General features: G+C 40.9%; 1 protein-coding gene and 1 long non-coding RNA gene across 4 annotated transcripts in view; one reads left to right on the forward strand and one right to left on the reverse strand.

Moving 5' to 3' along the window:
* LOC149436004 (uncharacterized) overlaps positions 1-21,717 on the forward strand; it is a 132,204-nt gene extending 110,487 nt beyond the window's left edge. Inside the window, exon 6 of the long non-coding RNA XR_016308342.1 lies at positions 21,446-21,717. This is a non-coding gene — a long non-coding RNA (uncharacterized LOC149436004). The remainder of the gene's footprint in view (positions 1-21,445) is intronic.
* AGTPBP1 (ATP/GTP binding carboxypeptidase 1) overlaps positions 1-26,229 on the reverse strand; it is a 208,424-nt gene that overhangs the window by 56,048 nt on the left and 126,147 nt on the right. For all 3 annotated transcript variants that reach the window (XM_089662110.1, XM_089662111.1, XM_089662112.1), the window contains 9 exons: positions 23,022-23,105; positions 21,420-21,506; positions 21,190-21,338; positions 17,862-17,949; positions 14,427-14,571; positions 8,948-9,101; positions 6,108-6,288; positions 2,496-2,625; positions 892-1,023 (listed from right to left, as the gene is read on the reverse strand). In XM_089662110.1, coding sequence (XP_089518236.1) covers positions 892-1,023; positions 2,496-2,625; positions 6,108-6,288; positions 8,948-9,101; positions 14,427-14,571; positions 17,862-17,949; positions 21,190-21,338; positions 21,420-21,506; positions 23,022-23,105 — 1,150 coding nt within the window. The remainder of the gene's footprint in view (positions 1-891; positions 1,024-2,495; positions 2,626-6,107; positions 6,289-8,947; positions 9,102-14,426; positions 14,572-17,861; positions 17,950-21,189; positions 21,339-21,419; positions 21,507-23,021; positions 23,106-26,229) is intronic.

Below are 26,229 nucleotides of genomic sequence, written 5' to 3' on the forward strand. Positions count from 1 at the left end.
GGACAGGGTTAAATGGGGACACCACATGACGGACCCAGCGTAGCTTATGACAGTGTCCAATCAACTGAAGGTTGCAGTATACAACCCATGGTCTATGAATTGATTCCAGAATCCTGTACTGTATGATAAAGAAACATTGTATGTATAAATATATTTTTGCAGCTTTATAAAAATTTAAGAGTGACCATTTATAAACCCAAACATGACAGATTCTCAAATATTTAAAGGATTCTTATCTACAAAATATTAAGTGCTTTACAATTACCTCTAGAGGTGCTTAACAGGTTTGCCTAGTATGTTAAATGTGTATGTGTCTAAAACCAATAGTTAGCCAAACCAAAAAAAATGTTTCATTGGAACCAAGGTTGAACAATCAAAATAGCAAAAGTATTATTTTTGAAAAAAGTATTATGAGTAGATGAACACCACAGCTATTCATGGCGCTGTAATGTCCCCAGGTTTACAGTAGGCCAGTCTCCTAAAGAGTATTATAATATTGCTAGCAAACTAGGTTAACTGAATAAAACACTCAATAAAAAGAAAAAAGGTAAATTGGTAAATGTAGGCATTATTTATAGAAATACTGGATATGGTAACATTCTTAGGTAATTGGTACAGTTAAACAAATAAAAAAAAACGAATTCAAATTGAAGTAAAAACAGTTGGGCCACTGAAAATGTGAATCTGATGGGATGCCATGTACCAGTACGTAATCATTTTTTTAAGAACCAAATTGCAATCGTGTTCAGTAACCCAGAGAACTGAATTTCTCATGGTCAAAAGTTTAGTAAAACTCTTTCACAGCTGAAAGGTGTGGATAAACAGATTGCTATTTTGGACTACTGTATATTCTTAGCTAAGCCCAATATCACATTAAATGTATGTACTCACCCTATAGCCACTCTCTTCCGCCATATCACAAGAAGATGCACTAGCATTTGTGTGCCATACTGTCTCCTTAATACTGCAGCCATACATGAACACATTTTTCTTACGAGAATGCCCATGGTAATCGCAGTAAACCTGAAGGGTACAAAAGAAAAAAATCTAACCGACATATTAACCATAAAATACTCAAAAAGGACAGAGAACAAACTCTCCAGCATACCTTAAAATAGGTCTATTTTTTTTCCTCTTTTGGTAGATAAAAGTAGAATAGTCTTAACTTAAATGTTGGTAACTGTACTGTTCTTGCTCTGGCTTATGCAGACTGAGAGTATACTCAGTTTTTGCAATCATAAGGACTAGAAATTAAAGTCTACCAAGCAAATTACCATGTATGAGCTTGACTATATTTTTATCATAGAGCGCTTAGAGAGGACCTTCACTCACCTTTTGAAGATTACATATTTCAGGCCCTCCCCTTTAATGTTAACTTTTTTTTTTTTTTTTTTTAGGGTGGTAAGTATCTTTTCCAAAGGTTGCTTGTTCCTACTTCTTTATATCAAACCTAGGTGAGGATGACGTTTGCTGGGTCCACTCTCTCTCCCACCCACAACCTCCTGGAATATGTCACAAATCCAAGGAGACTTCAGGACAGTCTCCAACAATCTATGCATCAGAAGTCACAGCCAGCTTCCAAATCTGAGATGGCGGCCTGGGGCCAAAGACAACACTGAAGATATAAAGTACCTATTTTGTTAAAATCCACTGATGCAGTACTCGTAGCTGCAGATTATACTTATGCAGACATGGCTGAAGCTCCTCCTTAACCATTTGTCTACCAAGTGGCGTCCTATATTTGCCCTGGTAAACAAGGTGCTAAAACAAGCTCATGGCTGCAGTAGGGGCTATCAATTTGTTACTGTTCTGTTCAGCTGGCTCGTGGCTATCAAGTAGAGCTCCCAATCACTCTTACAGGACTGTGAAATTGAAACTGCCACCATTTTATTCTACAGGGATTTTTCTTTCATAAAATGTAAGGTTTTGGGGTTTTAAACAATTTTCTAGCAATGCATGCAGATATTAGAATGTAGTTGAAAAATTTAAAAATTGCTTGATTTGGGAAGTGGTTAAAAACCCTCAAGTTTATTTATACACTAACAGCATACTGCTATACCATAAGTATTGCCTGAAATACATGGTCTACATTTCTAAAGACATAACAGAGCACACATAATTGGCATCCATCTTCTAACACCCTTAGGGCCTGCATTGATCTCCTGGGCTTGTGTTGAAGGAAATCAGTTTAAACATGACCTTGAGATACTTTTGAGATTATTCAGAATTCTTTGACAGGTGCATTTGACATGCAGTTGACCTCCTGACTTGCTTCAAGCAAGCTTTTCATTCCTATAGATTTGTAGGGGAATGCAAAACCTGTAACAATAGCCTGTTCAAGGGTTCTTGGTAAACCTGGGATGAATCTTGTTAAACATGGATGAATTGTACAAAATGACAGATCCTTTTAATAAACTGATTCTTCTGTACAGAAGGGCTGAGGTCAGCCAACAACTGTCCAAGTTACATGTACTATACTACAACCTAAAACTTACCAAGGGTGCTCGTTTAATTGATGCCAAATACTGTAGAAGGCCTTTGGTGTGGTAAATTGTAGGGTGCAAATCCACATTAGGATTTTGCCACTGCCTGTTCAGATCCTCCCCACTTAAAGAACAACGATGGCTGGTGAGAAAATAGATGAAAAGCATAACAAGATTGTCGTGGTTACAAATCAAAATCAAAGCGCTGAAAGTACATGTGAACCCTTAACTGTTAAAGTAACCCATTCAGTTTAAAATAGAAATGCAAAGCAAAACATTTATGATTATACTGCATATATATGAAAAAAAGTACTACCTTTTTTTTTTTAACATAATTTCTGTTGTCAGCTGCATAAGGGGCTTAGAGAGGAAGGGGTGGACAAACAGCAGTACACTGATCTTCCCAGTGAACAGTTATGCAGGGGGCATGTCAGCACAGGTCTGATCACTTGAGGACAAGTAGGCTGTTCTCCCAGCACAGACAGAAAACTGACCACGCTGGGATGGATTTGCTCCCATGCTTAGAGCAGTCAGTTTGTAATAGGAAAGCAGAGGGACTGGCAGGAACACCAGGGTTTTCACAGAAATGAATCAATGCAAAGAGAACAGGATACTTTTAACACAAGTCCATGGTACAGCAGGCACATTTCTGGAATATGAAATGTTGGGGTAACATTCTAATATATAATTATGCACATACATTTACAGCAGCACAATCTCACTTGAAAACAAACTAGCTTCACACATTGTGAGTCATTTACCAAAACTAGAGAGTGCAAAATCTGGTGCAGCTCTGCATAGAAACCAATCAGCTTCCAGGTTTTATTGCTAAAGCTTAATTAAACAAGCTGAAGGTAAAAGCTGATTGGCTACCATGCACATCTGCACCAGATGCTGAGAGCACCAGTTTTAGTAAATCTCCTCCATTGGATGTACTAGGAGTACCTTCAAAGAACTTGGTTTTAATAAGGCAACAGCACAGGTCATTATCCTCAGTAACCAATCAGAATTAATCTTTCAATGACCTCATTAAACTGGCTACACACTATGCAAATTTCTTCCCATTCCTAAGGAACCATTCGAAATTTGCTAAGTGGATGGCATCGTCAGCCACCTTTCACCTGCCATGCTTTGGCTGAAAAATTGAAGGAGCTGGGTGGAAAACCGCCAGCCAAACAGCAGCTGTATCCAATCAAATGCAGCTGCTGTTTGGGTATTCTGACACGCACCGGACAGAGCCTGTCATCAAATAGCTGCAGCAGGTGATCCTTCCACCTGCACTGTTCAGCCCTCAGGCATACAAAAAAAATGTGTGTGTATAACCAGAATTGGTATTTTAAACTCTGTTTACTGGTAGAAGACAATACTGTATTAACATCCTACTTGCAGTACTATAATAAATAGTGTATCCCGCGCTACCACAATGATCCTAATAGTGCATAATAACAATTTCTATTTACATTTTTCTAAAAGATAAACTAAAATTGGTTGCTACCAAAAAATCGTGCTCCCACACACTGTGCTAATAAATAAAATAAAAATTGGCAGTGCTTACCCTAATAGATGTGCATAAACATATAAATATAAATGTATCAAACTGCAAATTAATTTAATAAAACATAGTGAAATAAATATAATTCATACACGTGTTGCATAAACAAAAAAAATATCATTCCCAATCTTCAGTGTTATCACTTCTTCACCATCAATAAATTCACTGTGTCAGTTCTCCATCATCCATGTTATTGCCAATGAGATATATATATATATATATATATATATATATATATATATATATATATATAAATAAAACTCCCACCACCATTCAAAATTGCGCTCACCTTCCAATATGATCTGTAAGCAACCAGGTCTAATAATGCCTTTCCCAACTTCGAGTGGGACTCCAATATTGCTCCTTTGTGAATAGGTAATTTCCCAGTTCCTTTGTATACATACATTTGCAAGGTGAAAAATCTCTCACCTTCAGCTGATTGGCTTAGAAATACAGCTTACCAGCCTCGATCTGAACCCAAGCTCATCCTTTCTGCATAGTTGCGCTTGATCACTGATTCAGAAAGTGCTCTATTTTATTATATTCATTTGCAGTTTGATACATTTATATTTATATGCTTTATGCACATCTATTAGGGTAGGCACTGCCAATTTTCATTTTATTTATTTACTTGCAGTACTGGAGAAGTTGATATGCCAGAACAGACATATCTGTGGAAGGCAAGCGCAACCTACTATACAATTTTTCTCTAGTTATTTAGGATGTTTTGGCACAATGATGTTAATCCCTGTCCACCCTTACCAGCTAAGCCAAACACATTATCATTAGACTCATCCAATTTCCATTAGACCTTCTGTAATAGGGTTCAATTTGGGGAACAGTAATTTTAACCCCTTTCCTGCCGGCGCCTCCCGGCCCTTTAAGAGTTTCAGACGCCGGGAGGTGGGGTGGGGCGTGGTTTAGGGATCATGTGACCGCCGTGACGACGCGTCACATGATCGGGAAAGGTCCCGATCAAAAGAGCGGACTGGGACCTTTCCGGAGGGCGCACGCTCTCAGCACATATGTTTTTTGCTACATGAACGCAAATGTGCGGCCGCTCGGCGTCTAGGTCCAGATGCCGGGAGGCCGCACATTTGTGTGGGGCCGGCGTAAAGGGGTTAAAGTGGTGTTTAGTGTTGCTTCCACAACCCATCTTTGCTAACCGGTCACAGAAAAAAGCATAGAAACACTTTAAACTGCATCTTACAGATGTGAAATAAAATTGTGAATAAGTAGGCGCTAAATCAATAAAACTTGACAATGATATCAAAATAATCTCACAGCAACATAAAGTGACTTAAAGTCCCAAGCAAAATATGTTAGAGATATTGTGAATGACAGTCCCATTATATATTATCCCGTAGATCAAAAGATTTTCTTTTCCACCACGTGTAGGCAGTAAGTGAATTGCTCACTTACCAGAAATTATTGACCCCGGTTAAAGTGGTCAAAAAGCGCTTTATGGTCATGCAATAAGCTGACAGCCAACAGCAAGTGCTCATGAACCGGGCCTCCAGGTCTTCTAATATGGAATATGGATCCAAGGAACCAAGGATAACAACCCCCAGATAGGTGGGACTGTCATTCACTATATCTCTAACATATTTTGCTTGGGACTTTAAGTCACTTTATGTTGCTGTGAGATTATTTTGATATCATTTGTCACAGGTTTTATTGATTTAGCGCCTACCTATTCACAAGTTTATTTCACAAGTATATTTCACCATTTAGGGGCAGCTGTTACTATTGCTGGAACCATTTACAGTTTTCTGATGTTATTCACTGATTTAGGTTTTTTAAGGTGCCACAATATTGCTTTTTCACATACATCTTACAGGTGACACTTCCAAAATTTACCAAAACCAGAAAAAAAAAAATCAGATATTTCATCTACCAACGCTACCCGAAATGTGTTTACTAATTAAATACTATACTCTATACTCTACATGAGTTAGTGGCTGAAGTAAACATCCCATGGTAAACAAATTAGAAAATGTGTCAAAGTTAATACAAACAGTCATAAACACAAGGCACTGTAGCATTATAAAAAAACAAACAGGAGTTCTTACTTTCCATTGATCACTCCGTCTGGGTTTAGCATTGGAACAATTTTAAAAATATAGGATTCCCGTAGGTTTTGTGCAGTCACACTATTGCCCATAAGAAACTCCAGAGTCCCTTTCATAACCCAACTGGCATTGGTCTCCCCAGGATGAACTCTGGAAGTGAGGAAGATGTAGGGACGGTTTCCTACGAAGAAAAAAAAATTTATGTAGTCATACACCCATGTGACATACTCCACTGTACAGCCATTGTCTCTTGTGCCAGATCTAACCCAGCAGATTTCATTCACTGTTTTGAATGTTTATGTACCTGATCATTAAAATGTATTAGCTTAGTGAAATAATAACATTTAAGACAGAAATTCGGTCAAATCCTTTGTTTTTATTTTGATAACATGTGGGGGAAGGAATGGAATACCTCTCAGGATTTTTTTGCTCTCCATGTCCCCCATTCAGGAAATTTCACTTTACTTTCACTTATGTCATTGAGACAAGAAATTACTAAAATCTCTATAAGGGAGGGACAGAGAGCAAAAGAAGAGCTTTTATTAGTAGGAATAGAAAGGGTCAGCACACTTCTGATATGCCGAGCTCTGGCCTTCACAGAATACAATATCAGTTTAAAGGTATGTACACTTTCATCATTTTATACAGTGCATTCATAAGGTTTTCAGACCCCCTTCTCTTTTATTCAATTTTGTTATGCTGAAACCTGATACTACAGTTGTTTGAAATTTTTTTTTTTTTCATTAATCTATACTTAGTAGCCCATAATGACAAACTGAAAATAGAATTTTAGAAATGTCTAAATTTATTAAAAAGGAAAAACTAAAATATCAAATTGGATAAGTAATCAGACTCTCTGTAACAACACTTTAAATTTAGCTCAGGTACCTCCCATTTCTCTTGATCATTGCTGAGATGTGTCTACACCTTGATTAGAGTCCACCTGCATTAAATTAAATTGATTGGCCATAATTTGGAAAGGCACACACTTCTCTATAAATGGCTTCACAGCTGACATTGCATATTGTATCAGAGCAAAAACCATGATGTCAAAGAAACTGCCTTCAGAGCCATGATTATTGCAAGGCACAAATCTAGAGAAGATTACAAAAAAATCTCTGCAGCACTGAAGGATCCCAAGAGCACAGTGGCCTTCAAAATTCTCAAATGGAAGAAGTTTGGCACAACCAGGACTCTTCCAAGAGCTGGTTGCCCTGCAAAACTGAGCAATCAGGGGAGAAAGGCCTTAGTAAGAGAAGTGACCAAGAACCTGATGGTCAGTCTGACTGACCTCCAGAGCTCCTGTGTGGAGATGAGACCACATCCAAAGTTCCAAAAGGACAAGCACCACTGCAATCCTCCACTGATCTGGGCTTTCTGGCAGTGTGGCTAGACAGAAGACTCTCCTCAGTGCAAAACACATGAAAATTCACTTGGAGTTCGCAAAAAAAGGACCTGAAGAACTCTCAGACTGTGAGGAACAAGATTTTCTGGTCTGACGAAGCCAAGTTTAAACTGTTTGGCCTCAGTTCTACACGTTATGTCTGGAGGAAACCAGACACCGCTCATCACCTGCCCAATACCATCCCAACAGTGAAGCATGGTGGTGGCAGTATGTTGTGTGGGTGTTTTTCAGCAGCAGGGACTGGGAGACTGGTCAGGGTTAAGGGAAAGCTGAAGGGAGAAAAGTACAGATATCCTCAATGAAAACCTGTTCCACTGCTTAGGACCTCAGACTGAGCTGAAAGTTCATTTTCCAACATGACAACAATCCTAAGCACAGCGCAGACAACACAGGGGTGGCTTAGGGACAACTCTGTGAAAAAAAATCCCCCAAATCCATGTGTGCAAAGCATGTTAGGTCACACCCAAAAAGACTTGAGGCAACACAGTACTGAGTAAAGGGTCTGAATACATGTGATAGTTTATTTTTTTTTCTTTTTCACAGACATTTAAAAAATTCTGTTTTCATTTTGTCATTATGGGGTAGATTAATTAGGAAAAATGCATTTAAACACCTGTAGTATCAGGCTGCAACATAACAAAATGTAAAAAAAAAGTAAAGGGTGTATGAATACCTTATGAATGCACTGTACATTACATATTTGCATTTTACTTGTCATCTTTAAATCTAACTTCATCATATATGTTGCCCAATGAAATATCTTCAAAGAGATTAAGAGTGAGTGGGTTAAACTAGTTTTACCAGCTATATCCCCTTCTCAGAAGTATAGCTACAAATAAGTTACTTCATGATATATTTTATTTAAAAAAAAATCTTACAGACTCGGAGGAGGCCAAGTTTTACCGGGGTAAATGGTTTTGCCTTATTTTAAACTACTACAGATTTGGATAGATTGTATCCCTAAGTCTCACCACATGGTGGTACTAGATACATATTCAAAGACACTAAAGTAAAAAACGTATAAGGCTGGTCTCCAATTAGCAGCTTATGTGTCATTATCCTTATGTGTATTGTCACCTTTGGTTGAAGTGGCAAAAAATGTCTCCGCGTGAATTTCAGAATGTCTTATACAGCTGCCTCTTAGTACCGAATCAGCTGTTAAAACAGATCACCTTCTTCTGGGTTTCTATCTTATTTTAAATGCAAGCTCTTGGGTGTTCTAGAGTTTCTGTGCAATATCCATTAGACAAAACTGTAATAAGCTGCATAATGTTTTTTAATTCAATTAAAAGATCCATCATTAGCTTTCTGAAGCTCTACTGTCAACAAGGAAAATGGCCTGTAGCCTTAAAGGAAAATTCTATTGAAATGAAACATGATCTTTAGAATGATGGATGAACACACATAAAATTGTTCTCAGACTGCTCTTACTTACGGAACTGATAGACATGCTCATAGTAATTGGACTCAGGCATTGCTGTTATGGTGACTACTGGGCATCCATTTCCAGCTAGAGTTTCACATAATACGTCTTGGCGAAAGTAGATCTGCTGAGGATTGTGCAGGGTCTCCAGTTTTTGCAGGTGCATCTTTGGAAGGAAAACAGAAATAATTAAATACACATAATGCCCTAGCATAAATTATCTACAGTATGTGTGGTGATAAAGCTAAAAGGGCATCAAAGTTTATTTTAATAAACAACCCTTTTAACCCTCCTATTACATTAGAAAAAATATTTACATCTATTATGTCAATGTCAAAATGACCTGCAAAGGATATATAGAGGTTGATTTACTAAAACTGGAGAGCGCAAAATCTGGTGCAGCTCTGCATAGAAACCAATCAGCTTCCCATTTTGTTTTTTGTCAAAGCTTAAAGTGGTTGTAAGGGCTGAAGGTTTTTCACCTTCATGTATTTTATGCATGAAAGTAAAAAAACTTTTGTGTGCAGCAGCTCCTCCAGCCCCCTCAATACTTATCTGAGCCTCATTGCGATCCAGCAAATGTGAATGACAGCCTTGGCATGTAACGGGTTTCTGCCTCTACATTGGCTGAAACAGCAAGCGGGAGCCATTGGCTCCTGCTGCTGTCAGACAGTCAGCCAATTCAGAGAGGGGGCAGGGCCAAACCACACCTCCATATGTGAATGGACACACGGAGCTGCGGTTGCCCCCATAGCAATCTGCTTTCTGTGGCAACACCCGACAGAAAGGAGGAGCCAGGAGAGACTATGGGGGAACTGAGAAGAGGAGGATCCAGGCTGCTTTGTGCAAAATCACTGCACACAGGAGGCAAGTATAGACATGTTTGTTATTTAAAAAAAAAAAAAACCTTTAGAAACGCTTTAATTGAACAAGCTGAAGTTAGAAGCTGATTGGATCCCATGCACAACTGCACCAGATTTTGCACTCTCTAGTTTTAGTAAATCAACCCCATAATCACAAAACGGTCAAATAATCAAACCATTTTCAACAGGAGTTTTAATTTTTCCTAACCATGAGAAGACTATAAAATTATTTTAATGGCATTCAACAAAAAAAAGAACATATAAATTACTTATAAATCTTTTGTCTTTTGATAAATTTGCATATTGCAAAGAAAATAACCTACTCACAGGTATTCAGTCATCTATAATTTCTCGTTACCTTTTTTTTTTTTTTTTTTTTAACAGTCCACAAATTGGACAGTAAGTGTGAGTGTGGTCTTTGCAAATTCATTTCTTGCAATTCACACATGTACTGGTTTTGTGGTCCAGATGGGCAGATCTGACAACTTACATGTTTTCTACCAGCAATAGTGTCCATAACTGATGTGGAGGAGATCTCAGGTGCATTAGGCTGAACTTTTACAATGGTTGCAGCAACAGCTGAATGCATAACCCAGGCCCATCTCTCAGTCTTTCTATCTTTCAAAGTTGCTCTAAGAAAATGCTTTGCTGATACTGTTTATGGCCAATGCGCCGTGGTCATCGTGCAGTCATTTTACTGGCAGCTATTTATTTCTTTCACCATGTCAAGATTGTCACTGTCCATTTGGTGGTGTTGTAGTCTAGAATCAATTAAGGCTTCATATCCTGCCTGATACATAGTTCTGCACAGTGCTGATAAGGACATTCTTGTTCATTTTAGGACAGTGTGATGCCAGCAAAGTTTTGTTAGTGAATGCAAACTTAGAAGAGGCTACAGGTCATCCTACCACAGTTAAAAGCTTTTTGGAGAGCTCTGGTCCGTTTCCTTACAGTCCCAAACATGGTCAGTTTCCCTCTTCTGTGGGGTGTGAAAAAATTGTCACATTACATTGTGACCTTTTAGTCTTTTACTCACATTCAGCATCACCCACATTCCTTGCCTCTTTTTAGCTGTACCACCTCCAGTGGCTTTTCAGCGAGGACCTGCATTTTTCAGACATGCCAAGATTTGGCATCACAAACTTTCCAAATTTTGATCAACAACAATCAGGGATCTAGGTCCACTGTATAAAACAGTTCCATAAAAGGGCAAACAGCACTCTCAACCTCTGGTAATTGCAAAAATGTATTACGTACAAAAAAAATTGTCTATGGTTTTTGTTCTGAGGACACCACCATATCTATTAAAGGTGAGTCAGTACCCCTTCTTTTTCTGGACAATAGCTTTGAGTGCTTCTTTTGCCCAGGTGTGGATTCTATATTTTTTAGTGATTAATTCCAAATTTTGATCCCATATTACTCATGTTTATTAGGTTTGCTCTGCCTATAGGAATAGTGTTCCCTGAATGGTACAAGTTGTCTATCCTCTGAAATGTGGGGTCCAGTATTATACACTAGAGGTAGGATCTCTACCCATTTATTTCACGCATCCCTGGCTGACGCCAACTTGTCTCTCTTACGATGAGCAGGTCTAGCATTGTGGTTAATAAAGCAAATTACTCATCCTTTCTTTGACTACTAAAGGTTTTTATATACAATTAGACACACAACATTATCTTTGTACATAAACTCGGCAGAAACAATTCATATTCAGTGTCCACACTAAACTTATGTTATTGACCCAAAATGAGGAGAGAGAGAGAGAGAGAGAGAGAGAGAGAAAGAGAGAGAAGTTTATTGGTAACGTTGTTCTGTTAAAAACTGAAACGGGTCAAACTGACCTGCAACTTAATAGGAGGGTTAAATATATGACAGTATCATTATTCAAAACACAACTGTTAGTTTCAGAAAAGTATATTCACAGTATAATCAAAAAGCACTTAACATTAATCAAACATATGAATCTACTCTAATGACTGTTATATTCCAACCAGTGCAGTCAGAAATGGTAGGAAGTTAATAGAATAGAGCCTATAAAAGATGAGAATGAACTTCAAGTGCAGGTTCAAATATATGCGGATTGGATGCTGTTTGAACTGCATCCAATCCGCATGACATGTGAAATGACATTCCTTTCTATAGTGCCCCATACATGTGTGAACAGGATAAAATCCTGACCTGAACCTGTCCTGAATCTGATGTAAACCTGACCTGAACCGCTGAGCAATTACTGTGTCAATTAGCTGTGAAACCTGATCTTCAATCTGCACCACACATGTGTGAATCAGCTCTCAACTGAATAACTAAAAACATATTAAGGTTTTGAAAGAGGTTACATACTGGTCAGGAGATGGTCAACTGCAGGTGAAATGCACCTATCAATGAATTACGAATTCTCAGAAACATAACAAACTGAAGCCATGATGCAAGTCCAAAGCCCTTCAACACAAGCCCTTAAAGCTGAGGTCTCCAAACTTTCCGAAAAGAAGGACCAGTTTTCTGCCCTTCAGACTTCTGGGTGACCAGATTGTGGCCAGTGAGGGTAGAAAATGCCCCAATGCCTCATGTGTGGTGTTCATTTGCATAGTGCCAGTGGTCATTAGGAGGATAAATATTGCCCCATCAGTGGTATTACTGGGAGGAATAGTGTCCCCATTGTTGGTGTCAGTGGGAGGAATAGTGCCCCAACATTGGTATTACTGAGATGAATAGTGCCCAAATGTTGGTGTCAGTGGGAGGAATAGTACCCTATCATTTTTACCAGTGGGAGGAATAGTGCCTCATCATTGGTGTCAGTGGGAGGAATAGTGCCCCACCGTTGATATTACTGAGAGGAATAGTGCCCCACCGTTGATATTACTGAGAGGAATAGTGCCCCACCGTTGATATTACTGAGAGGAATAGTGCCCCAACATTGGTATTACTGAGAGGAATAGTGTCGCAACGTTGGTATTACTGAGAGGAATAGTGCCGCAACGTTGGTGTCAGTGGGAGAAATAGTGCCCTATCATTTGTATCAGTAGGAGGAATAGTGCCCCATCATTGGTGTCAGTGGATGAAACAATGCCCCGTCATTAAATGGAGGTAGTTGGGAGCGCACAGGGGAAAATAAGCAGCTAGCATAAAAAAGGCAAACCTCTGCACCTCTAAAAGACAGTATATATAATAATATGCAGCGCTAAATAAAAAATAAACATTGAATATTAAAAATAGATATTGCATAATAAAATCTAATAATGCAAAGTGGGCGCTGTTAAGGCGCATATATAGTGAAGTGGTAGCTGCGTCTTATGGTGACGCTTCAATATAGTAAGAGCAACATTATAGGTGACAATTGAGAATAGTTCATATAGTAAGTGACATAGGTCCAGATGACCTATGCGGGGTCATCAAGCTCAATGTGGACACGTGGGAAGGCACTGCTCACACAGGGGTCACACTGCCATGCCAGTTCTGCAATGCCAGTTCTGCCCTGTACGGAGAGGCAGAGAGCTGAGGTCTCTAGAAGATGTCTCCCCATTCCTCTGATCTACTCGAGACTGTCCTGGCCGAGCTCCTGATGTACCAATGTTCGGTGGAGGAGCAGGAGCTCAGCATTGATGTGAATGCCTCTCTCAGCCAGGGTGCCGAGGCACCCGAGGACCTCAGATGGCACCTTGGTTGAGAAAGGCTGGTCTAAGAAACAGGAAGCGACAAGTCACTTCCAGTTTCGGCTTTGTGTTTACTGGCCGGGTCAGTGAAGCAGTTGATCAGAGCGATCTCTGTCTGATCGGCTGCTTAGGAGGTCAGAGGAAAGGTCTAATAGACCCCAGATCTTTCTATAAAGAGTACCCATCACTGCCTATTGCTGTCACAAGGGATGTTTACAAAACACAAGGAAACAGTGTAAAAATTAAAAGGAAAAAAAAAATAATAAAATTAAAAAATATATTTTTAAAGTGCCCCCTTCCCCCCGTACTATCTTAACGGTGTTTGCATCACACATGTGAGGTATTGCCGGGAACAGTATTCTGAGAACAATAATTCTAGCACCAGACCTGTGTAACGCTAAACTGGTAACCTGTAAAGGCTTTTAAAGTACCACCTATGGAGAGTTTTAGGTACCTCAGTTTGGCGCCGTTGCATGGGTGTACGCAATTTGTAAGTGCAACATGTTAGGTATCTATTTACTCAGAATAACATCAGCTTTTATATTTTCCTAAACAATTGGCTATTATATTGCGTTTTTGCACATTAAAACTCATTAAATTGTATTTGTTCCCCAAAACAACTGCATTTGAAATACAGCTGCACAAATATTGTGACACACAAAAATATGCAACATCCACTAATTTATTTTCTAGGGCCTCTGCTTAAAAATATATAATGTTGGGGTTCTACGTAGTTTTATAGCAAAAAATGCTGTTTTTCAAAAGTAGGAGAGAAGCATCAGAATTGGCCCGGTAGGCAAGAATGTGAGGAGCTTTGACTTGATGACCTGAAATAAAGCCAAAGTCCAAAATAACATACTTTATTTCAATATGATTCTATAGAACAGTTAAATTGTTAGATCTATAATTAAATTAAGATCCACAATTAACACAAATTCTAGCTTTACAAATATCTTCTAAGTAAATGACAAATCTTACCTTCAATGTAGAATATGTGTAAGGGTAGTGATAAGCAAAATAGCAGACATCATCTTTATGTGGAAAAGTGACAGTGAATGTCATGGTGTAGTAGGACTTTCCCTTCTGACCTCCTGTAGCTATTGAACTTCTGGAGAAATGATTTCTGTGAAAGAATAAAACATTTTTTTTTTTTGGTGATGGTGCACAAGGATTGGTGACCATGTTAAGAAGGCTTATCATCACAAACTTTTTATTTACTAATTTCTAATTATAATAATAGTTTGTTCAATTTATTCACTTTTTTTATAATCATTAGCGCAGTGCTTGGTAATTATATATAGTTTGCCTTGAAAAATATCTCATTGTGTGCTAGCTGCTTAGTGGATATTTCTACTCACCAGCTCAGATATCTTTTGTATATACAGTATCTCACAGAAGTGAGTACACCCCTCATATTTTTGTAAATATTTCATTATATCTTTTCATGTGACAACACTGAAGAAATGACACTTTGCTACAATATAAAGTAGTGAGTGTACAGCTTGTATAACAGTGTAAATTTGTTTTCCCCTCAAAATAACTCAACACACAGCCATTAATGTCTAAACCGCTGGCAACAAAAGTGAGTACACCCCTAAGTGAAAATGTCCAAATTGGGCTCAATTAGCCATTTTCCCTCCCAGGTGTCATGTGACTCGTTAGTGTTACAAGGTCTCTGGTGTGAATGGGGAGCAAGTGTGTTAAATTTGGTGTTGTCGCTCTCACCCTCTCATACTTGTCACTGGAAGTTCAACATGTCAGCTCATGGCAAAGAACTCTCTGAGGATCTGAAAAAAAGAATTGTTGCTCTACATAAAGATGGCCTAGGCTATAAGCAGATTGCCAAGACCCTGAAACTGAGCTGCAGCATGGTGGCCAAGACCATACAGCGGTTTAACAGGACAGGTTCCACCCAGAACAGGCCTCGCCATGAGTGAGTGCTGAGTGCACGTGTTCAACGTCATATCCAGAGGTTGTCTTTGGGAAATAGACGTATGAGTACTGCCAGCATTGCTGCAGAGGTTGAAGGGGGGGAGTCAGCCTGTCAGTACTCAGACCATATGCCGCATACTGCATCAAATTGGTCTGCATGGTTGTCATCCCAGAAGGAAGCCTCTTCTAAAGATGATGCACAAGAAAACCTGCAAACAGTTTGCTGAAGACAAGCAGACTGAGGACATGGATTACTGGACATGGATTTCCTGTGGTCTGATGAGACCAAGATAAACTTATTTGGTTTAGATGGTGTCAAGCGTGTGTGGTGGCAACCAGGTGAGGAGTACAAAGACAAGTGTGTCTTGCCTACAGTCAAGCATGGTGGTGGCAGTGTCATGGTCTGGGGCTGCATGAGTGCTGCAGGCACTGGGGAGCTACGATTCATTGAGAGAACCATGAATGCCAACATGTACTGTGACATATTGAAACAGAGCATAAGCCCCTCCCTTCAGAGACTGGGCCGCAGGGCAGTATTCCAACATGATAACGACCCCAAACACACCTCCGAGATGACCACTGCCTTGCTAAAGAAGCTGAGGGTAAAGGTGATGGACTGGCCAAGCATGTCTTCAGACCTAAACCCTATTGAGCATCTGTAGGGCATCCTCAAACGGAAGGTGGAGGAGCAGAAGGTCTCTAACATCCACCAGCTCCGTGTTGTCATCATAGAGTAGAAGAGCACTCCAGTGGCAACCTGTGAAGCTCTGGTGAACTCCATGCCCAAGAGGGTTAAAGCAGTGCTGAAAAATAATGGTAACCACACAAAATATTGACACTTTGGGCCCAATTTGGACATTTTCACTTAGGGGTGTACTCACTTTTTGTTGCCAGCGGTTTAGACATTAATGGCTGTGTATTGAGTTATTTTGAGGGGACAGCAAATTTACACTGTTATACAAGCTGTACACTCAGTACTTTACATTGTAGCAAAGTGTCATTTCTTCAGTGTTGTCACATGAAAAGATAAAATAAAATATTTACAAAAATGTGAGGAGTGTACTCACTTCTGGGAGATACTATATCTTTTTAAAATACTGGCAGTCATAACCTAGGCTTCTAAGAGTTACATCATATGTACCTGCCAGCTGCTCTAGGCTCTCTCTCTAGCTTGAGTATCCAAGACTCTGTCAAATAGTAATGTTCAGGCAAAGCCAGCCAAATAGTGGCTTTGCCTTAACAAATATCCCACCTTTTGACAGAGAACATGCACCCTGCTGCTATAGGCTGTGCTCAAACAGTGGTTACTTGAGGGAGCTTAAGGGCTGTTGGCAGGCAAGTTTAGATGACAGGTCTGCTTCAAATCCTTTTTTTCTGCAACCTGCAAACTTTTTGTATTTCAGATGATGAACAGCTTTTATATTTAAATAACTCTTAAAAGAAAATATACATACAGTGCATTAAGGCTTCTGTCACAAACAGGCAGTACATTTATTACCTGAAGTAGCATGGGTTAACATGGGTTAACAAGACCTACCCTTAACCCTTCACTTCCCAGGGGTCATAGATATCTAAATACCCAGGCTAAATTTAGTAATGTCAGCATGTGTAGAATAAAGTGGTTCTAAACCCGAAACATTTTTTTACCCTAATACATTCCTTGCATTAAGGTAAAAAATATTTAGATGAAAGGATCTCCTCCTCAGTCCCCCCTTCCCACATTATACTTAGTCCTCACTCAATCCAGTGCAATTCCCATGTGCAGCGGCTCTTTCACTTCCCAGTCCCACAGGCTTTGCTGAGGCAGTGGAAGCCCTTAACACCCACTGTTGTCAGTCAAATCCTGTAATGAGGGAGTGGGGGGCAAGGGGCAGGGCTGAGCAGCAACAGGCTCCGTCTATGGACACAGGTACCATGGCTCAGGATCAAGTTCATAGGCGTGCCAAGATAGGAAGCGGCACACCGAGAAGAGGAGGAGCCAGGAGCACCACTGGGGGACCCAAGAAGAGGTGAATCAAGGCTACTCTGTGCAATGGTAAAAGTATAACATGTTTGTTATATTTTTTTTAATTTAGAGTTTACAGTCTATCACTTTAACTTGATAACAGCTCTATGACAAATCATGCATACCTAAATAATTTTCATACTTTTTTAATTATATAAGGCTATTATTTGGTGCATTCTTTTAATAAAAAGCATGTTCCTTTTTATTAATATAGTATTACAAATAAAGGTAAAAAAAGGTTACACTTTAATAAATGTAATTTTCTTTTCAAAACTATAATCTGATAATCTGATCATTACAGCATTTGGATGTAGAGGCTAAGGTAAAGAAGACAAGGGGGGTCAGCTCTCAACTTTGCACTATCCTATTAAGCTAAAATCCAAGGCCTGTGCCTATTTAGTGAGAAAAAAGTGACCCAGTGCAATATAAATGTGTTCATAGCAAACTTACCATTAATACTTGACTTTTACACTTACTTATAATAACAAATATCTGTCCCAACACGACCCCACCAAGGCCTGGAAATCAATGCCTCCTGCACAGAATACATGAGTGGCTGCATGCCTTGTGAATAAAACAGAGATAATGCAATCTTTACTAAATGCCTAAATATGATTCAGTAATAATAGTAAGTCCACATATTAAATGATGATAGCTGGAAATCGGACTGGTCGATATGAATGATCCAGACCTTTTTTTTTTTTTTAGCAAGGGGGACAGAACATGAGACAAGACAGAAACAATACAATACACGAGGGGTTCGAGGGCCCTGCTCTTTCGAGCTTACAATCTAGGAGGGAGGGGAAAGTGGTACAGGAGGAAATGGCTGTGGGGGATGGAGTGGTGGGAGGAGTGGAGGAGGTCAGTTGTTAGGTGAGGGTGGGGTAGGTTTCACTGAAGAGGTGGGTTTCAGGGTGCGCCTGAAGGTGAGGAGGGTAGGTGACCGTCTGATGGATTGGGGTAGGGAGTTCCAGAGGATGGGGGAAGTCCTGGAGAAATCCTGCAATCGGGCATGGGAGGAGGAGATCAGGGAGCTAGAGAGTAGGAGGTCCTGTGAGGAGCGAAGGGCACGGGTAGGGTAGTATTTGGGTATCAGGTCAGTTAGGTAGTTTGGGGCGGCGTTGTGAATAGCTTTGTAGGTCAGAATTAGCAGTTTGAATTTGATGCGCTAGGCAATCGGAAGCCAGTGAAGGGATTGGCAGAGGGGGGAGGCAGATGTGGAGCGGTTGGTGAGGTGGATGAGTCTAGCCGCTGAGTTCAGGATAGACTGGAGTGGGGATAGCGTTTGTTTGGGTAGGCCAGTGAGAAGGGAGTTGCAGTAGTCCAGGCGTGAGATGATGAGGGAGTGTACGAGTTGTTTAGTAGTGTCTGGGGTGAGGAATGTACGTATCTTGGAGATGTTGCGGAGGTGGAGCCTGCATGATGTTGATAGTAATTGGACGTGAGGTAGGAAGGAAAGGTTTGAGTCCAGGGTGACACCCAGGACTTTGGCATGTGGGGTGGGAGTGATGGTGGCGTTGTTAGTAGTGATGGAGTGGATGGGGGGGGGTGCGGGGTGGGGGGAAGACCAAGAGCTCGGTTTTGGACAGGTTTAATTTGAGGAAATGGAGCGACATCCAGTCTGATATGCCGTTCAGGAGGTGGGCGATGCGGGCGGAGAGAGAGGGGGTGAGATGGGGGGTGGAGAGGAAAATTTGTGTGTCGTCGGCATAGAGGTGGTAATTGAAGCCGTGGGAGTGTATTAGTTTGCCAAGGGAGGAGGTGTAGATGGAGAAGAGAAGGGACCCAAGGACAGGGCCTTGGGGGACTCCGACAGAGAGGGGGAGGTGGCAGTGTTATAGGTGACGCTGAAGGAGCGTTGGGATAGGTAGGAGGAGAACCAGGAGAGAGCAGCGTCCCTGATGCCAAGGGAGTGCAGTTTAGTAAGGAGGAGAGGGTGGTCGACAGTGTCGAAGGCCGCGGAGAGATCGAGGAGCAGAAAGACAGAGTAATGGCCATTAGCTTTGGCGGTTAGCAGGTCGTTGGTGATTTTAAGTAGGGCGGTTTCGGTGGCGTGTAGGGGACGGAAGCCCGACTGTAGAGGATCAAGGAGGTTGTTATCAGTGAGGTGGGCGCTTAGGCGATTGTAGGCCAGGCGCTCAAGGAGCTTGGAAGTGAATGGTAACAGGGAGATGGGTCTAAGGTTGTTCAGGACAGTGGGGTCAAGGGAGGGTTTTTTGAGTATGGGGGTGATGTGCGCGTGCTTTAGAGGGGAGGGGAAAGTGCCAGTGGAGAGGAAGAGATTGAAGATGTGGGTGAGGGAGCGAATGATGGAGGGGGGGTGACTGGTGGAGCTGTGAGGGGATAGGGTCCAGGGGGCAGGTGGTGAGGCGGGCTTCGATGAAGACCTTAGAAACCTCCTCAGGGGTAGCTGGGCTGAAGGAGCCGAGCGTTGGGGAGGTGATAGTGTGCGGGGCGTTGGGCATAGCGGGGGGTAGTGTGGCTATGAGGTCGGAGGAGGGGAGGGTTGAGGGCATGGTGGAGGGCGGAGGGCTGGGTGGAGAGGTAGATTGTGAGTTGACAATGTCCTTACAAATTGCGTCAATCTTGTTTGGGAAATGATTGGCAATCTTGTGGGTGGTGAGAGAGGTGCTGAGTAGAGGTGGGGGGGGGGGGGCAGAGCAGGGAATTGAAAGTGGAGAAGAGCAGGCGAGGACAGGTTGAGAGGGTGTTGATAAGGGTTACGAAATAGGCTTGCTTGGCAGCGTGAAGGGAGGTGGTGTAGCTGAGGAAGGCAGCTTTGTAGAGGGAGAACGCGCGAGGGGATCTGGTTTTGCGCCATAAGCGCTCCAGCACACAACTGCGTCATTTGAGACGTTTCGTATGGTCGTTTTGCCAGGGTTGAAGCGGTCGGGGTCTGGTGTTACGCGTGGTTAGGGGTGCCAGGGAGTCGAGGGCAGCTGACAGTAAGTCGTTGTACTCAGTAGTGGCCAGGTCGGGGCATGACAGAATGAGAATACTGTCATACAGACGGTCAGCTGCCCGGTGGAGATGGGTCGGGTTCAGATTGCGGAGGTTGCGGGTGATGGTTAGACGCTTTGGGGGGGAGTTAAGGGAGGGGGAGATGGAGAATGTGAGGAGGTGGTGGTCAGAGAGGGGGAAGGGGTGTTAGTGAAGTATGACCTTTGGTTCGAGATGTCTTCAATGACTGTGATTACCAACCCACAGCTGGGGGTGTGTGTCTCAAGTCTGTACAAAAAGGGCCCTGGCATGAGAGATTTAGTGGGGATGGATGGGTGTTAGACTAGAGAAGACCCTTTTCATCCTCTATCATCTCATTCCCTTTTTCCCCTCTCCTTGTATGTGTACATTCCTATTTGTAAATAAACCCAAACCTTATTTTAAGACCTAGTCATCCTTGATTAGAACTAAGACACCCCAAACAGAGCACATTTTACATGCACACATGCCACTGGCTTCAGGTATTGGATCTGGCATAGACCTGCAGCAAGTGCGTGCACATGTGAGAATAACCCCGTGCATGTGGAGATGTGCACCAAGGCCCAAAGATCTGCGGCACATGTATGCACATGCAATCATACGGCACAAATGTGCCCCTTAGCAAAACTGCCTTCTGAAATGTGTGATGTGGATAACCCAGATGGCAGAGGGGTCCCAACAAAATTCTTGCCTAGGTGAGGAATGAGAAAGCTGCGGAGCAGCACAAAGGGAGATTGTAAACCTTTCCAATAATATAAGAAGGATTTGAGAAAAAAAGGAAAGAATATCAATGTTTTCCTGGGTAAAAGTCCATTTTATTCTTACCGTAATTAAATTGGCTGTTGGACTTTTCACAATTAATGATGTTAAAGCGATAAGCAGTTCCAGTCTTCATGCCACTAACTTCAAAGTAAAACCACTGGTGGTAATGATTGCTGTTTATATCGGAGTTCAAGATGAGATCATATTCATTTCTAGAAAATAAATCACAGTGCACCTCTTGTTATGCTGAAATGCTTTTTTTCTACAGCAAGAAAAATGAAGGACAATCTCACTTTCTTATCTGAATGGCCTTCCGCAGGTTTCCAGATTCAAATTTGGAGTTGAACTTGAGGACATCACTCTCATCTGGAATGGAGCAGCTGCAAAGGATTAGAGAAAAGAAAAGCATTAACCTTTATATTTCCCAATAATGATTGTCATAATAATAATGGTTCACTTTTTTTCCAGGGAAGCACAGAGGTGACAAAACAAAGCTGTCAAATTCTCATCTGGACAAGAAAAATTGCTGTATAATGTGAAGTATCTGTATCATACCGTATAAAAACAGCTGCTGTAAGCTAATAAACATGAATGTCTGTACACATAACTTCCATTTAAGGACATTCTTGGATAAATGTCTAAATGTTTCAGAACCATATCACAAATAATGAGAAGAGATTTATACTTACAAACAGTGGATTTCCATTTCACAGATTCTGCAGGGCAAAACTGTAAGACTCTATGGGGTTGATTTACTAAAACTGAACAGTGCAAAATCTGGTGCAGCTCTGCATGGAAACCTCAAAAGCTCCTTCCAAAGCTTAATGGAACAAGCTGAAGTTAGAAGCTGATTAGCTACCATGCACAGCCCCACCAGATTTTGCACTCTCATGTTTTAGTAAATCAACCCCTATTAGTCCAAATGGTATTCTCTGGAATTTTCCGATAATTAGTTTGAGACTTAATGATCAGGTGCACGACAAGAAAGAAAATCCAGGCACAAACATAAAAATGTTTAACTATTCAACAAAAACACATTTGTAGGTCATGCTTTTCATTCTACCATATCATTATTATGTCTATTAAAATTTTTACAGCAACTGTATTGAGAAGGAATTAATACCCCGGTCACATCAGGTGCGACTTGGCATGCGATTTGCATGCCATGCGACTTGCAAATCGTATGCCAAGTTGCACCCTATTGTTCACAAACAGAGTGGTCAAACTGGTGCAGTTCCGACTTGGTCAGAGGCACACCGATTTCTAAAGTAGTACATGCACTACTTTTGGTGCAATGTGCATAGACATCTGTGTCAGATGTCTTGCAAATCGCACCTGAAATCAGCATCTCACTCGACTTTGAAATCATGCAACTTCACTGTAAGTCACACGGTTTCAAAGTTGGGCTTGATGTGACCAGGGGGGTAGTGATAAAACCAATGTTGCAGCATTGCAGTAAATAGAATAAAAAAGCCTGCTCTATCAAAAACCCAATGTACTGGGGTGTACTGCATATCTGTACATTTTCTCCTGCCTCCCACAATGTAGAGCTTGGTGCCTGGGAAGACAATTGCCAGGCCCAAACAATGTCATGTGCATAAAAATTTGCAAGTGCATACTTTCAGAAAGTCAGTGTCTGCATAGGCTTTTCAGGGGACAGTAAATGTGGTGCTAAGAGGGTAGGCACAATCAAACCCATTTCTGCTGCTTAGATTACTTTGGTTCAATTACTTATTGTATGTATTAATCATGGCAATCCCAAGCTACTCCTTCAAAAGCTGAAAAATCTTTTTTCAGAGAAGATGTTGTAAGAAGTGCAGTCAACTACCCCCTCCTTTTTAAGTGTGTTGTAGTGAATTTTCATCAATACTTTTGTAAAAACAAAAATAACTTACCTGGAATCATCAAGATCATATACTATCCGGTCTATTACATCATTTGGATGAATCAATCTTTCAATATCTTGGGATATTTTTGTCCTAAAGAAACAAAGTTAAACAGCACTTTTCAGAGGATTAGAAAGAAGAAAGTATTTTACTTCAAGCAATGAAACTGCAGAACATATAATTTGTTATACAGCAACTGCACGCTCTGTGATCGCTGTGTCGAAAGGAAATCATAGATCAAGGTAAAGAGCCAATCACAGTGGCCCTTTACCGTGTGATCACCTGTGTCCAATCACAGCTGATCACATGTAAACAGACTTGCTGTTAATCGGCAGTCTTTTTCTTACATGCTGTGTCTGTGTGAGGAAAGTAAAGCCGATTACCGGCAACACTATCAGTACACGGTTTACACTGATAATCAGGGCACTGAGCATCGGTGTCCATTGATGCAGCCTCATCAGTACCCATCAGTGCTGCCTCATCAGAGCACATCACTGAAGAAGGAAAAGTTCTTATTTGAAAAAGCGTCGTGGTAGTTCATTCATTCTTCTTTCAGAATATCTGCTTCCTTGTACATCCCGTACGGCAAGCAGATATTCTGACAGGTCTGAATATAGGACTCCTAGATTGTAAGCTCGTAAGAGTAGGGCCCTCTTACCCCTCGTACGCTGTCTGTCTTTGTTGTACTGTGCCATGTATTGTCCCCCCTATTGTACAGCGCTGAGCAAACCCTTTGGCGCTATATAAACTCCTAGTAATAATAATAATAATAATAATAAGGTCTGCAGGAGACCTACATGGCATCAGCAATCTGCTGATTGCTGGTGCAAAGCTTTCTAGACTCCTGCAGACAAAAATAATAAATGCACATTTTTTTACCTACAAAAAAATGTGCATTTATAATTTTTTTCTAAAAGGTGAACTTGTCCTTTAACACAAAGCAAGGCTTCATCAGGAGTTTAAAGTGTGTAAATGTTTTTGAAAAAAGCACATGGCAGATGTTGAATGCTTGCAGTTAACAGGTCTATTTATTGTATGGGGTAGGGGCATGGCTGTGTTGTCCTATGTCTGCGTGTAACATCATGCATGCATCATCACATCATTTTGCATCATGATGTAATTTTACGCCATGTGTCATAACATCACGAGTCCTGGCGGTAATAGTTGTCATTACATCAGAATGGCAGCAGAATTTCTAATCTTTCCAAAATCTGTCCAAAGTTAACAAAAAAAAAAAAGTTCTGGGTATACTTTAAAGTACATTTTAAAGTAGTTGTAAATCAGAATGAATCTAGGGTCATGTGCAACACAGAAAAGTCTAAAGACATTAAAAGCAATTTTTGTCAATATAGGCCAAAGTGCTGAAAATTCTGTTTGTAAGGAGGAACTAGAGTTACAGTATCAAGGCACAATATTACATTATCAGCATATAGACCTAATGTGTCTATCCCCTGGCTTATACTATTCCATTTCGTGTTAAGGAAGGAATAAATGCTTCCACTGCAATAGCAAATAATCTGAGCGGCAGGACATCCCTGAAAAGAAGAAAAAATGTTGACATAAATGCTGGCTATAAGATATTTACAAAAGTATGATCAAACTCACAAATTTAGGGCTGACAGCACAGGCACTGGAAAAAAAAATAATTCCAACCAGCTGGCAAAGGAAGAATCATATCACTGAATTCAGGCAAAATGTACTCTCCGCTTGGTCTTTTACCTTCTGAAGTTGAGATTGATTTGTACAATGTTTTTGCCAGTGTTATTTAGAAATTGCTAGGGAATGGTAACATGAGGGAGGTTGCAATAAGTTTTTGGGTTTTTTTTAGTATCTTACATGACACAGGATGAGTATTCAGGTACATAGGGGTATGCAGCTACCTTCAAGACATTGGACACTTGCTAACAAAGCTGTATTGGGCAGGTCAGTATAACACCTCCCACTCCCAGCATGCTCAGTTTTGTTAGCAAACAATAGGGGAGATCATGAGACCAGAGGGGAGAGACATATGTCTTGTAATGTAGTCTAATAAAAGGTCTTTACAGTAATTCAAAATCCTACATTACAAGACACAGGATGAGTATTCAGGTACATAGTAATGTCCAAAAGCAGTCCAAGGAGGAGTGGACAACACAGCAAACAAAGGCTAACAGGCTTACAAGAACCAACATGTTAACAAATACAGTTCAATAAAGCCTACAGGGGTGCCTGAAGAACCCTACAAACTAAGCCAGTATCAACTAAGGCCTGAACATCCACCTGGTTAAATGTAATGAATGTGAGAACAGAAGGACGCCTTGCTAATCTAAGAAACAGATAACTGAAGCTGAAATAAGCAATAACTGAACTAATGGAGTGGGCATTGACCAGGAAAGGGGGAATGTTTCCCTTGACATCAAAAGCTTGAAAGACAAGTGGTTGAATTCATCTAGCGTTCGTGGAACAAGAAGCAGGCTGTCCCCTACTAGAACTTTTAAGAACGAGAGTTGGACTGACAAGAGTTAAAGTTGAACAGAGTGTACCACACCCAGACAATGGAGGGAAACCCCCCTAGGATATTTAGGAGTAGGACAGAGACGGCAGAAAAACATTCTGGATACGGTGGAAAAAAGAAAGAACTTTAAGAAGAGACTCTGAACCTCAAAAAATCCTTGTCCTAGTGTGGCATAAGAAAGGGTTCTTTACAGGAGAAAGCTACAAACGCAAAAACTCACCTCGCAGAAGCCATGGCAACATAAAAGGCAACATTGCAAGTAGGAGTAGACAGAGGAATATCCCTAGCAGGTTCAAAGAGCTGACAGTACCAGGTTGAGATCCCACAAAGTCACTGAAGAATGTACAGGAGGAATATCCAATATAAAAGCTTTGCCTAAGGTGTGAGAGGCAAGCAGTCTCTGTAAAAGAACTGTGAAGTCTGAGATATGACTCTGTATGGTACTCAAAGCCAAACGATGGGATTTACTCAACTGAGAAAGTCTGTGAATAGAATCCTTGTCCTGCACCAAGAAAAATTAGCTTTTCAAGTACAATGGTAGACTTTGCGAGAGGTCAATTTCCTTGTTTTCAGGCGTGTAGGAATGACACAATGTGATATACCCCTCACACGCATGACCTTGGGAGCTAAGCCAAGCTGTGAAAGCTGCAACAGAGAAGAAGGGTGGCACACCAGTTCCTGGTACAGAAGATATGAATGATCTTGGAGAGCCAACTGAGAGAG

Source organism: Staurois parvus, unplaced genomic scaffold (genome assembly GCF_062004578.1).
Source record: "Staurois parvus isolate SC_StPar_1 unplaced genomic scaffold, SC_StPar_1.0 ptg001432l, whole genome shotgun sequence".
NCBI lineage: Eukaryota > Metazoa > Chordata > Amphibia > Anura > Ranidae > Staurois > Staurois parvus.